General features: G+C 47.4%; 1 protein-coding gene across 1 annotated transcript; it reads right to left on the bottom strand.

Moving 5' to 3' along the window:
• Positions 1-9,887: 9,887 nt before the first annotated feature.
• LOC311582082 (U8 snoRNA-decapping enzyme) lies at positions 9,888-12,415 on the bottom strand. Its single transcript, XM_084754812.1, has 3 exons — positions 12,241-12,415; positions 11,891-12,160; positions 9,888-10,910 (listed from the first exon to the last, which is right to left on the bottom strand). Exons 1-3 carry the CDS (start codon positions 12,376-12,378, stop codon positions 10,731-10,733), a joined length of 588 nt encoding a protein of 195 aa, XP_084610938.1. The 5' UTR covers positions 12,379-12,415; the 3' UTR covers positions 9,888-10,730.
• Positions 12,416-14,190: the final 1,775 nt, after the last annotated feature.

Below are 14,190 nucleotides of genomic sequence, written 5' to 3'. Positions count from 1 at the left end.
GTCATTAGATTCTAAAGTAAATGTGTTCATAAGCACGCCTCCAGGTCATCAGGAGGAAGTAAGACTCTCTCAGTTGTCAAAGTCTTGTTGACCGGCTGGTTTTAAGGATGTTGCAAATTGATGCGAAAATGTCCTAGCCTGTGAGACAAATTCAAAGGCCACCCCAGAGCATTAGTTTGGTCCTAACCACATTACTAATTTTATAGTCACTTAAGCAAATAATTGCTTCAAAACATCTTTGGAAAACAGCCTAATCTGGTTTTTCAATTGACTGAGGTCTGGATGTGGCAGCTTGACTGTTGATCTCTGGCGCAGAGCAAAGCCAGCAGGGTCGACGGAGACGAGGCCACTTGTGTTTCGCATCTCAGCCCAAGCATTTTAAACAGCAAGACATGCTGTTAGCTGTGTGATCAGTTACCATGGTACATAACCTGGGAGTCCTTTCTGATTTCAGGCTTTTATTAAACACAAGAGCGGGGTGGGGTGCTGCCAAGGAGAACAGTGATTTCAAATAAATCCTTTAATTCTGGGGAATTGTCTGAAATCAGGCAGAACAATACAAGTTCCATTTTGTGCCTTCTACACTTGAGTTGACAAGAAGCAATCATGTTTAATTCACAGACAATCTCTTGCTTTTTGGGGCACTGTTACTGCCCATCTGAATGTTGTAGTTTTCTTGCCCTCTTCATGGAGGTGTAATAGTGAGAGACACAGAACAACCCAGCCCAGAGCAGCTAATCCAGGAGGGCTGCAGGCTGCAGACACAGGGCTCAAATACCTGTGTATGCCCCACACTGCTGTTGATGCATGAAAACACAATTCACACCTCAAAGGGAGTATGAGACAGCTTATTGTGGAGGCAAATATGAGGGGCCAGGTAACATTTTCATGAAATTTTATAGCAGCAGAGTAAAGTCATATGCCAAAACACCTTTCAAATACGTGGGGTGGGCACCTCAGCTACAGTAGTGGGAGAGCCTCTACTATAGGCCTTGTATGCTGTTTGATGACGTTCTTAGCCTTTGTGTAGGTAGGAGTAAGGTGTCCATTACACATCCCAGAAGGGTTTACCCAGTACTCACCAAGTTGTTAAGTTGCAAACAGAAGTGGGCAGCAAAAGCTATTTAAGAAGTGAAGATTGCTGGGTATGGTGGCGCACACCTTTAATCCCAGCACTCAAGAGGCAGAGGCAGGTGGATCCCTGTGAGTTCGAGGCCAGCCTGGTCTACAAAGTGAGTCCAGGACAGACAGTCAGGGCTCCACAGAGAAACCCTGTCTTGAAAAACAAAACAAACAAACAAAAACCAACAGCAACAAAAAGTGAAGATCAATTATAATTCGGCTCTGGACCTGTGGCTTTCCAACTGCCCACCATCACTGAAATTCTAATCCGTCAATCGGCCTTGTAGAATGTCAGTGTCGGTGTTGCTTCTTTGGGGGAAGTTCAACACACACAGCTGACATGGTGAGCTTGTTGCAGAGCACTATGTGGTGATCTCAGTTCACTGGAACTAATTAGAGGTGCATTGACTCTGGTTACTTAATCCTGAGTCAATCTGCCTAGCGCCTTCCTCCCAACTTAGGGACTGGTCCAAAGATGGCCCAGCCATTTCAGAGCAAAGAACACAACATGATGAACCAGCCTTGAGTTGGAGCTGTCCTTGTACATAGTAGACTCCAGTGAGAGAAAAATGGACTTGCTGAACCTGACCAAATCATCCTAAATCCTGCACACCTCTGGGACTCTCAGGTACGAGCTTAATAAAAGGCTGGACTTGAGTCCTGTGTTACTTATAAATTATACACGCCCATCAGCAAATGGAAATGCATTTGTGGTTCAAAAATGCTATCTGCCTGCCTACATTAGCTGAGACGAGGGAGGCCCACAGTGTTCTGCTGTGGCATGGGGAACAGAGGGGGAATGGCCTCATCTCAGCAAAACTGGGTTCTCCTTCACATTTGAAGGAGGATGCAACTCTGGCACGTGCAGCTTAACTTGCACAGTTGAACTAAGGAATTCCAGCAATTTTGGCTGCTAACAGCAAGGGACGGAAGAGAGAGCGAGATAGTAGGAAAGTGAAAGGAACAAAGGGGGATGAGGAGGAAGAGGAAGAGGAGGAGGAGGCAGCGGCAGTGAGGCAGCAACAGCCCTGAGAGTAATACAGAAGCAGATGAGGTCTGCACCTGCCTGAGTGGCCCAACATCAGGGACACCATCACCAAGCACCAGGTCTTAAGACCTAGAAAGCAACAAATGGGTTAGTCAGGCCAGTACTGGGCAACCCTCCAGAGGGCACTTTCTAGCCCAGTGTGGTGATGCCTGTAATCCCAGCACCAGGGAGGCAGAGGCAGGCAGATCCCTATGAGTTTAAGGCCAGCCTGGTCTACAAAAGAGACCAGGACAGCCAGGGCTACACAGAGAAACCATGTCTTGGAAAAACAAAAACAAAAAAAGAGAAGGCACTTTCTCTTTCTTGTTTTTCATTCTAAAAGAGCAGATGCAGGGAGGGCAAAGCACTTAGCATGCAAGAGTAAGGACTTGAGTTCAAATCCCAGGTCCCCGGGCAAAGCCAGATACAGTAGCATCTGGCTGTAATCCCAGGGCTTCTATTGAAAGATGGGAGGTGAAGACTGAAGAATACTTGAAGCTAGTGGGCCAGCCAGCCTAGTGTGTGTAGCAGTGAACAGGAGACCCTGTCCTGAATGGGTCAGCACAAGCAGGCTTCAGGGATGCAGATGTGTGAGCTGAGAATACAGGCTGTTCTGTAGCATTACTGTGATCTTGGTCAACTACGTGCTAATGGAGCCCAGGGTGCCACTGTGTCGCCATATGCATAACTAAATGTATTTCCTCTTCCTCCTCTTTTTGTTCTTCTTGCCCTCTCACACTTGCTCCCTTTCCTTGAGTCAGTAATTGCAAAGAATGGAATCGTCTTTTAGGTGAAGACAAGCCTTTGTCTCTCTCTTAACGGCTAATCCAGTGGAGGAGAGCAGGGCTGCCCACTCTCTCCAGATCTCTTCAATATAGTACTTGAAGTTCTAGCTAGAGAAATAAGACAACAAAAGGAGATCAAGGGGATCCACATCGGAAGGGAAGAAGACAAATTATCCCTATTCGCAGATAATATGATAGGGTACTTAAGTGACCCCTAAAATTCCACCAGAGAACTCCTATAGCTGATAAACACCTTCAGCAAAGTGGCTGGATACAAAATCAACTCCAAAAAGTCAGTAGCCCTACTGTATACAAATGACAATCGTGCTGAGAAAGAAATTAGGCAAACTACACCCTTCACTATAGCCACAAATAAAGTATCTAGGTGTAACTCTAACTAAACAAGTGAAAGACTTGTATGAAAAAAACTTCAGGTCTCTGAAGAAGGAAATTGAAGATGATATCAGAAGATGGAAAGATCTCCCATGTTCATGGATTGGGAGAATTAACATAGTAAAAAGGGCCATCTTACCAAAAGCAATTTACAAGTTCAATGCAATTCCTATCAAAATACACAATTTTTTAAAGACCTTGAAAGATCAATTCACAACTTCATGTGGAAAAGCAAAAAACCCTAAATAGCTAAAACAATCCTGTAGAATAAAAGATCCTACAGAGGAATCTCCATGCCTGATCTCAAGCTGTACTATAGAGGAACAGTAATTAGCACAGCATGGTACTTGCATAGAAATAGGCAGGGTGATCAATGGAATTGAATCGAAGACTCAGAAATAAATCAACATACCTATGTACACTTGATTTTTGACAAAGAAGCCAAAATCATACTGTGGAAAAAGGATAACATCTTAAACAAATGGTGCTGGTCTAACTGGATGTCTACATGTAGAAAAATGCAAGTAGATCCATATTTATCACCATGCACAAAACTCAAGTCCAAGTGAATTAAAGACCTCAACATGAAACTAGAAACTAAATCTGTTAGAAGAAAAAGTGGGGAAGAGCCTTGAACTCATTGGCATAGGAGAGAACTTCCTGAACAGAACTCCAAGAGCCCAAGCTCTAGAGTCAACAATTAATAAATGGGACCTTATGAAGCTGAGAAGCTTCTGTAAGGCAGGAGAAACTGTCAACAGAACAAAGCGACAGCCTACAGATGGGGAAAAGATCTTCATCAACCCTACATCTGACGAAGGTCTAATATCCAAAAATATATAAAGTACTCAAGAAATTAAATACCACCAAACCAAATAACCCAATTAAGAAATGGGGTTCAGAGCTAAACAGAGAATTCTCAACAGAGGAATATCGAATGGCTGAGAAACGCTTAAAGAAATGTTCAACGTCCTTAGTCATCAGAGAAATGCAAATCAAAACAACTCTGAGATTCCATCTTCCAGCCATCAGAATGGCTAAGATCAAAAACTTAAGTGATAGCACATGCTGGTGAGGATGTGGAGAAAGGGGAACACTCCTTTATTGCTGGTAAGAGTGCAAACTTGTACAACCACTTTGGAAATCAATTTGACATTTTCTCAGAAAATTGGGACTAGAGATACCTCAAGACCCCGCTATTCCACTCCTTGGAATATAGCCAAAAGATTCTCTACCACACAACAAGGACATTTGCTTAATTATGTTCATAGCAGCCTTATTTGTAATAGCCAAAATCTGGAAACAACCTAGATGTCCCTCAGTCGAAGAATGGATAAAGAAACTGTGGTCCATTTACACTATGGAATACTACCCAGCTATTAAAAACAAGGAAATCTTGACATTTGCAGGCAAATGGATGGAACTAGAAAAGATCATACTGAGTGAGGTAACCCAGACCCAGAAAGATACACATGGTATATACTCACTTATAATTGGATACTAGCCCAACATGGATCTCCTTTGAGAGTTTTCCCTCAGCAGGGGATTGGAACAGTCTCTAGGCCACATAGTAACATTCTTCTCTGAAACCTCTTGAGCTAGGCACCCACAATTCAAATCACCCTCAGCACCACTGTCTTCCATGTTCTGGGGCCCATTAAACCCCACTTAAAGCATCCCACTTCTTTCCTAATCTGAAGAAAAATCCACATTTCTCCAAACAAAAGCATGGTCAGGCCCATCACAGCAGTGTTCCAGCCCCTGTGTTGTAGTGCAACAACTGCCACACAAACCACTCTTGCACCAGTCTCAGTGAGATACTGATATTTTATTTGAACACCTTTTTAAAGCTGATTGATCAGGGCCACAGCAAGGATTCAGGAGCCTAACTGTGACATCAACCTGTTTTCTGGAGTCAGTTTATATAGGCAAAAAAAATCACAATTAGCTCTTATGGGGGGGCGGGGGTAGAAGGTGGAACAGGGTGCTCAGCTCTGACTCAAATTATTTTGCTAACAAGCACTTCTAATTGACCTTTAGTTTGATTGGTCCTGAGTGAGATAAGTGAGGCAGTGCTTAGGGGACACCCAAAGTTTAGCCAAGATGACAGGAGTGCAGCCAGAGGGTAGCCACGTGTGTAAATAACAAAGTGTGGATTATGACACCATTGGATCATCTAGTGTAAGCTAACTTGACTCTCTGGCAGGAATGTTAGTGTCAGCTATAACTGCTTCTAGGAAGCAGAGTTGAAAAGTTTAAATTTTTTGAACTTAATTTCACCTTATAAACAAAATGGGAGGTGATACAGAAGTGGTTGTAGCGGGCTTCAGCACCTGGTACCAACTTCTGTGCTAGTTTGGGTTTTGTTGCTGTGAAGAGGCATCATGATCCCCGCAACCCTTATAAAAGAGAACATTTCACTGGGACTGGCTGACAGTTTCAGAGCGTTAGTCCATTGCCATGTCAAGAAGCATGGCAGCAAACAGCATACATGGCACTAGAGATGGAGCCAAGAGTTCTACATGTTGGCTAGGAGGCCACGAGGATGGTCTGTGTGCCACACTGAGTGTAGATTGAGCACAAGAGACCTCAAAGCCCGCCCCCGACAGTGACACACTTCCTCCTACAAGGCCATTCCTCCTAATAATGTCATTCCCTATGGACCAAGCAGTCAAAAATATGAGTCTATGGCAGCCATTCTTGCTCAAACCACCACAGCACGTATGCGAGTGTGGCTCAGCAGACGACGGCTTTCAGTGTTCCCCGTGACTGTCCTTATACCACATCAAGAAATTCCTGTATTTTCCAGAGAGCACATGGGTGTTCGCTATCCATGCTTTTGCACATGACATTGATGTAGAGAGGTGTGGAGTTTGTGCTACATGAAATAAATTAGTTCTCCTACCTCACGACTGTCCTAGAAATGAACACCATTCCTGGGTTGTTCTTCTTCCCTGCCATACTTTATCAAACTGCACACGCAGGATCTCTGTGTTTATTTTGTTTGTTTGTTTCTTCTACCTAAAATATTGTGTTCCTTTCCCACGTGGCCTGTCTGTTTATATGTCTACTGGATGATCAACAATAAGCCATTTCTATTGTCTGGTTTCAATTCTGCCATTCTGCTCTACAGTCATTTGTCTCATTTTATTTATTTATTTATTTACCTTTTCTATTATTCTAGGGCATTTGCTCTCCTTTCTGCATCAGAGGAATTTCTTCCCTAGTTGAGGGTGCTCCTTGTCCTTCAGGGATCCGCAAAGTTTTTCTTTGTTTTGTTATTTTATTTTATTTTGGTTTTTCGAAACAGGGTTTCTCTGTGCTAGCCTTGGCTGTCCTGGACTTGCTTTGTAGACCAGGCTGGCCTCGAACTCACAGAGATCTGCCTGCCTCTGCCTCCTGAGTGCTGAGATTAAAGGCATGCGCTACCATGCCCGGCTTATTTTTATTTTTTTAACAGATCAATTTCCTTAAATTCTTCCCTTGGAGTTGCCTGCATGTCTCACCTCCCCCCCCCTTCCAACCCCACGTTTTCCTTAAATACCCTGAGTAACTGCTGTTTCTGTAACAAGACAACCCAGCTCTTCACCCAGTTGTAGTATGAAACAGACATGATGTTGCCACATTCCATTTCCTGAACCTGACTGGAGTCAATTTTTCCACCCTGTTGCTCTCAGACTTGAGCTCACTCAACACTCTCCTCCCCTTGCTCCATAGACTTTTGCCTCCATCCATGCCCTGGAACTATTTCTGGGTGTCAGGATGCAATAAATCTATCAGGTGTGACCTTCAGGAGCCCAGGAGGCTGGGTGGACACTGTCAGGGTGGGAACAGCAATCCTGCCTGGGACTTCCTATTCCAGGGGAATGGTACTGTGCAGAGTGAGGGGTTATGACACATCCACACATGTGTGTAATGTGCATTGATCACATTCACCCCTGCTGAGGTCATTGTCTGTATGCCTCGTCATCCCTCCTCCCGTTCTCTCTACTTTGTCTTCCCTAGTATTCTGCTTTTTCATCCAAGTTCTACCATCACCCATTTCCACAAATGAGAGAAACCAGGACATTCACTGTTATGGGTCTGCTAGCTTTCACTTAAGGGGTGTGCAGGAATGCCACTTTGGAGAAGATGCCCATTGAACCATTGGGTATGCCCAAGGAGAGGAGGGGTCAAGATGGAGTCCTTAGGGTTTGGATTTGCCTCAAACCTGGCAACTGACAAGGACTTGGGCTAGGGGCAAAACGAAGTCTGAAAATGGTTTCTCTGAAGAGGGAAAATGCAAGGTTGAAAAGTAGAAACTTCTTGCTGATTCTGCTGAGAGAGGCATCAATGTGTGTTGGACTGGGGGGGTGGTGACCAGGGCCTCTCTCCTCCCCCAGGAAGGAACAGCAGCAGCAGCAGCAGCAACAGCAGCCTGTGCTGACACAGTGCTGGCTGATCTGCCCAAAGCTAATGCCAAGTGCTCCCTCCATTAACCTTCTCCCCAGGAATCCCAACCCCAAGCTTGAGATAAGGAAGTCAGTGCTCAGCTGAAAGTCCTCACTGCTGAGGGCAGGGTGGAGGTTGAATGAGCTCCCAGCTCCTTCCCTTCCCAGAGCTCTGTGCTTACAGGGGCCCAGAGAGTCCTGTGTGGTTGTCATCCAGCTGACCATCCCCCAGCAGCAGGATGGGAACGGGTGAGAAGAGCCATGCACAGTCTAGCCTGCTCTCCCCTTCCTGCCAGGCAGGCACCACCAGGACCAAGGTAGGGAGCTAAACCCAGACCAACCCACCTGTGTGTGATGGTTGATGGAGAAGGAACCCACTGCCCAGGAGGGATGCCCATTAGATAAAGCCCAGGGTGTGTGTGGGGGGGAGAGAGTGTCTTGGTTTGGTTGGTTGGTTTGCTTGCTTGCTTGCCATGATGAAATACCCCCAATAACTGCAACTTAAGGTTGTGGCATGTTTTGTTTGGGCTCACAGTTTCAGGCTAGAGTCCATCAAGGTGTGGAAGTGAAGGCACTAGCTGTTTGAAGCAGTTGGCCGCACTTATATCTGCAGTCAAAAGTGAGGAATGCAAGCAATGCTAGTGTCCAACTAGCTTTCTCTGTTACTCAGTCCAAGGCCCTAAACCCAGGAAACTGTGCAACCCACACAGGGCAGAGGTGGGGGTGGGGGTGGGGGTCTTCCCACCCTGTTTAAGATAATCCCTGACACTCCCAGAAGTTCCTTCTCCTAGGAAATTCTAGATTAGTTAAATCTAACTATTAAACAGGAATTATAGACACAAAAGTCAGCGTCAGGTTAGAAGAGGAGGCCCCAGGAAGTTCCGGCTTGCTGACTGATACTCCCTCATAGAAGGAGAAAGAAGAAAGGATTATTGCAGGCTTGAGATTCCAGCCACTTGCTCCCTCCTGCACACCCATCCCAAGCTTGTGGAATTTTGACCTAGTATGTGGTCTTGGGAGGCACTGGAGTACATAGATAAAAGAGCGACTGAAGGAGAGACTCCACTGAAGCAACTATGGGGAGGTAGTCAACCACTCCTGCCAGGTAATATATTTTAAAAATTGTTCTCAATGTAGGTATTTGGGAGGGTCATATACCTGTCTCATTGTTTGATCAAATATCTTGTCAAAAAACAAAAACAAAACAAAACCTTAAGGGAGAAGGGCTTATTTTGGCTCACAGTTTAAGGGTCCTAAATTACTGGGCCCCTAGATCTGAATGCAGCCCAGAGGAGCACATTCTCATGGACACCAAGTGGTGTTATATAAAGTTTGCTCGCCAATACTCTCACTGGTTAAATAAAGTAGCTAGAAGAAGCCTGTAACCGGGCAGAAGAGCAGGCGGAACTTAGGTTCCCGAGCTTGAGGGAGATACGGACCGCGAAGAGAGGAGGAAGGACTCAGACTGGACGGGTGGACTAGGAGCACACGTCCTAGAGGGGTGGATTGACGGAACAGACGCACTCCGGGCAGGAACAATTACGGCCAAGTAACTTAAGGTGTGTAGCTGGGAAATAGCAAGTTAGCTTAGAGAGACAGCTGGCATCTGGCCAGCTGTGATGCTTTAAAGCTTATTTAAGACCAATGATTTGGGAACTAGCTGGGATAGAGAAGCCTTCTAGAGTTGTATATCCTGTTCCACAGCAAAGCTACAAGAGCTACACCCCCAGCCTCCACCGAGAATTTTCTAAAGATCCACATCAGTCACCTGAGCAGTCCTGAAATAAACAAAACAGTTAACCGACTGTGAAATATGTCCCAAAACCCCGATTAAGAAGTATGGGCTGGGATGCTGGGAGAGGACTCTTCGCACTTCAGGGCCTCCACACACGCCTCTTTAGAACTGCTTTCCACGTTCCTACGTGACTACCCCTCTCTTCTCTCTGCTTAAATGCTCTTTACAGGGGCCTTTCCAGACCAAGCAAATTTTAAAAAAATGTTCACAGAACCACATCCACTCCTTTATTTCGTTGTAAACACTCACCCACACAGACATCAAGAATATTGACCTACCTTTCCTTTCCCTGTAGAAGTCACTGGTAAACTGTGGTCCAGAAGCCAGACATCTGCTTTTCCATTAGTGTTTTATTGGGACCCCACACCACAAATTTATGTGTCACGCAGGTAGGTTTGACATGTCAGAGTTTGAGGGTTCCTGAACACCATGTGGCTGACAAAGCATACATTATTTATTTATTTATTTATTTATTTATTTATTTATTTATTTTACAGTGTTACATGCCTACTCCTCACTCTAAACTCAGGAAGACAAGAGTAATAGGCCTCTGTTTCTGTTTCTATACCTGCTATTGAGCAGGTTTGTGGCCCGTGTCTGTTGAAGGTGCTGAAGGACTCGAAGCCGCATGTGCCAGCCTGCTCCGGGATGACTCTTTTTGGCAGGGCAGGCTACACAGAGACAAAGGGAGCTCAAAGACTTAGCTAACACAGGGTCATTCTCAGGGAGAAGCCCCCTCCTCTACTTCCTTAACAGGCATGGGCTGGGCTAGACCTCGGACAGCAGCCTTGCAGCACATGAGAAAGAAACCCCCCTCCCCATTTCCCAGGAAAGAGTGAGATGTGCCAAATGCCACATCAGGGTTTAACTGGACAGATGACAGTACGCCAGGCTGTGTGCAATCGCAGGCTGCACATGGGCATGTCTGGAGCTTCTAGGCTGGTCATCCATGTATAAGGAGAGACTCCGAGATACTACAAAGGCCTTTTTATCCCTAATGCCAACCAGACAAGGTCCTCTGTTGAAAACATATTGAATAAACATCTCTGTCATTAATCTGGTATCATCTATCACCCCTTAGCACCCAAGAGGAAACATTTGTCGCTCTCTCTTTCCTTCTCTCTCTTCCTCCCGTTACCCTCAACTTGGCTTCTATGGGGGTCCATGGTGGGCTGACTCTACTTAGAAGGTGGCATCTTGAGATTTGCAATAGTGCGAGGATCCAGGAGTTCCAAGTCCCGAAGGGCTTCCAGCAGCTGCTCCCGGGCAGCACCAATGAAGGAATTCTCCAGGAAGGAAGGCAGGCCTCCCCCACCATCGCGCAGGATGTACAGAGGCACCCGCACCAGGCCCAGCACCTATGAAAAGCAGACAGGGGACACGTGGGACTGGCAGTATCTCAACACATTACCTTATCTACCTTGGAGCCTAGCTCTCCAGAACCACCAATAATAATCACACCTCAAGAAAGCTTAGTGAGCCCAACACCGCAGACAAGTGACCCATGCTGGGTATCCAGCTCCATCCATGCTAACCCCTCTCCATCCTCTTCCTCCCCTCTCCAGGAGGCAAGCATGACTATAGCAGTATTTCCAAAAACAGAGCCTACACAGCTGTATAGGTATCACTTGGGTACTCCAGAAAAATGTGAGCTGAGCGTGGTGGTGCATGCCTTTAATCCCAGCACTCTCAAAAGGCAGAGATACACGGATCATTGTGAGTTCAAGGCCTGCCTGGTCTATAAAGGGAGTCCAGGACAGCCAAGGTTACACAGAGAAACCCTATTTCGAAAAACCAAAAAAAGAAGAGGAAGAGGAGGAAGAAGAGGAGGAGAAGGAGGAGGAGGAGAAAAGAAATGAAAAGAAAAAGAAAAAAATATGAATACCCAAATCTTCCTTTGACCTCCTCACCCACTTAATTGGGTCCATCTACACACTGCCAAAGTGCACACAGTAATTGGTTTCAATACCGACGCCCTCGCCCCACCCCCCACCCCGTTTGAGAGTCATTTCCACACTCATTTCCTTAGCATTAGAATCACTGTCATACTTTCTGCTTAAGGTAAATACGGGCCCAAAGTCATGAATTACTGTCACAGGGAGCAGCAAAGAGCCTTGATGTGTGTTCTAGAAAGCTCTCTGCAAAGGCCACTAAAGGTACTAAAGGCCACCTAGAGGTATTATGCATCTTGGAGATGCCTAAGATCCCAACTAGTTCATGCCACTTGAAAGTGTACAAAGCCCGAGGGTCAAATGTCTCCTCCCCTCAGTGGCTTTCCACGGTGAGGGACATGGGGGAGCGCAGACAGGAGATGGAGTAGATCCCAGGCTGGTCCCACCTCCAGCCCATGGTCCTTGGCTTGAGGTGCCCTGGCTTCCACAGCCTGCAGCTGCTCCAGCGTCAGGCGCTTGGCATAGAAGTGGGCCACCACGCGTGGTCTGGGCGCGATGTGTGAGCTCCTGTAGTCGGAGCGCTCCACGCGGAAGGCAGACACCGCGTCGCCCAGCTCCTCGAGCAGTTCACGGTTCAGCCCGTCCTCCAGGCTGCTGTCCTGCGCGTCCACGAAGCCGCCAGGGAAGCCCAGGCGCCCGTCGAAGCGCATCTGCATCTGGGAAAGGAGGGGATGATGGTTGGCCTGGGGCGCAAGGGCTCCGGGATGGGGAGCGGCCGTTCACGCCGCGTCCTCACCAGCACGGCGAAGCGCGTCGGGAAGCGGCCGAACAGCTTGCGGGGGTCGGGCGCGTAGAGCAGCGCGTGGCAGGCGTGGCGCCATTCCGGCCCGAGCGCCAGGGCCTCGCTGAGCTCCACTTTCCGATCACCGGCCATCTCGAGGCTCGCACTTCCGGGTTCCTGCAAAGGACAGCGCCTAGGGCGGAGCTTCGAGGGGCTCGGCATCAACCAATCAGGATGGGTCTCTTAGGATGAGCCGAGAAGATAGGTGGGACTTTCAAGCTGAAAGTTCCCTCAGGATTGGCCCTTAGGCTAGGGCGCCGCAGGTGAGCCTGTAATGCTGAGGCTTGGTAGGCTCAGGCTTTGGAGCCTGGACAGAATTTACTTACTCGGAAGTCCTGGCAGTGCAAAGAGCAACGCAGTGTTCAGGAAACTGCATTTGGGTTGTTCAGGATCAAATACATAGCAAGGAGCCTAGGGATAGAAAAGAGGTAGTCTGGCTTCTGAGACTATGCCTATCCCAGGACAGTGGGGGAAAGGAGAGATGGGTAACAAGTGTTACAAGTGGTGAACATGTGGGGACTGTCAGAATTTAAGGGGGTGCAGGGGCCAGCACCAGGACGGCTTAACGGTTTGGGTAATAACAGCTTTGGGGAAGGAAAGTGGCCAGTGGTGGGTATGGTTACAAGGAGTAACTGCTTTGCCTGTGGGCTGTGGCCTGTGGGCAGGCATGTGGAGTCCGGTACATGGAAAGTGGCATATGGAGCTTTCACAGGTCACAGTAAGTTTGCAGGGAGGGGTGCCTGGCTACGGATGCGCCTAGCGCACAGGAAAGAGAATGGGGAGGAGTCAGAGGTAGGGCATGGCTCCCCCCCCCCCCCCCCGCCCAGTCTCCTCCCTCAACCTCAACCCCAGAGCTGGACAGTAAATTAAAATACCCTCAGATCTTTAAATTCCGAAGAATGGAAGACAGCTGAGGGACACTAGACCCTAATACTGAGAACCTGGGATTTAGACCCCTTCACTTCAGCTGGGTGGCCCCACCTGAATATTAGTGCATATTCCAAAGAACTGTACGTGTTTAAGGACGAGAAGAGGTGATTCTTGAAGAAGGTCTGAACTTTGAGTCACAGCCTGGAACCGACGATGGTCCGTTGTGGAGCTCAGAACTCGCCCAGACATAGGCTTGTGACCGTAGTAGAAGTCACTCAAGTCTTAGGCTCACAGTCACAGCTCTGTTAGTGGAGATGATAGCAGCCTAGAATGGGGGTGATGTAAAGTTCCCCCTCAGAGCCGGACACACGGTAAATGTAGCCATCTTTGGAGTCGAGGGTGGAGGCTCCGTGCTGTGCTTTATGCCAAAGACTGAGGCCAGCATCCTAAGAAGGGCACGGGGATGTTGCTCCTCAATCCCCCGAATAGCAGGGCAGAGATACCATTTACTGAGACAGTCGCATCATGGTGAGGCCGCAGGTGGGATAAAATTGCCATTATCAGGCTAAAGTTCAAGAGATGTCCGGAGCCAGCCCAGGGTCATTCAAGGCTAAAAGAATCTACTGGCTGAGGCAAAATTCTGAAGCCCCATTCCAAAGCTAAACTTCCTTATTTCAGCCTCTGCATAACTTCCTCCTTTCGACCTCTGCAGATGTTGTTTAGCCGGGACTTTCCAAGAGATAGTTAGCTAAAGTAAGATAGGAATTGTTTCAAGATGAATCACAGGATGTTCCCCTGCTGAGATCACCTGGAGACATTCTCAGACCCCCTACTGCCTGGCTCCTGCTTCCACCCCATATAAGCTTTTGCTTTTGATTCAATAAAGAAGACCTTGATAGGAGTTCTACTTGGTCTCGGTCTCCTTCTTTCTCGTCCCATCTTTTCAGGTATGGCTCCCCTCGCGACCCCGTAATTACTGGTCCTGCTGGTCGGGACACGTGGCGCCCAACGTGGCCACGAGGTACGAGCCCTCTA

This window comes from Acomys minous (genome assembly GCF_964271855.1).
Source record: "Acomys minous genome assembly, chromosome: 13".
NCBI classification, from domain to species: Eukaryota; Metazoa; Chordata; class Mammalia; order Rodentia; family Muridae; genus Acomys; species Acomys minous.
The sequence above is the reverse complement of the archived record's forward strand: the minus strand, read 5'-3'. Positions and strand labels throughout refer to the sequence as shown.

Coding starts and splice junctions, on each gene's coding strand:
- LOC311582082 (XM_084754812.1), bottom strand. CDS start 12,378: ATGGCCGGTGATCGGAAAGTGGAGCTCAGCGAGGCCCTGGCGCTCGGG. Junction 12,161..12,240: donor CGACGCGCTTCGCCGTGCTG/GTGAGGACGCGG, acceptor CTCCTTTCCCAG/ATGCAGATGCGCTTCGACGG. Junction 10,911..11,890: donor CCAAGGACCATGGGCTGGAG/GTGGGACCAGCC, acceptor TGCTTTTCATAG/GTGCTGGGCCTGGTGCGGGT.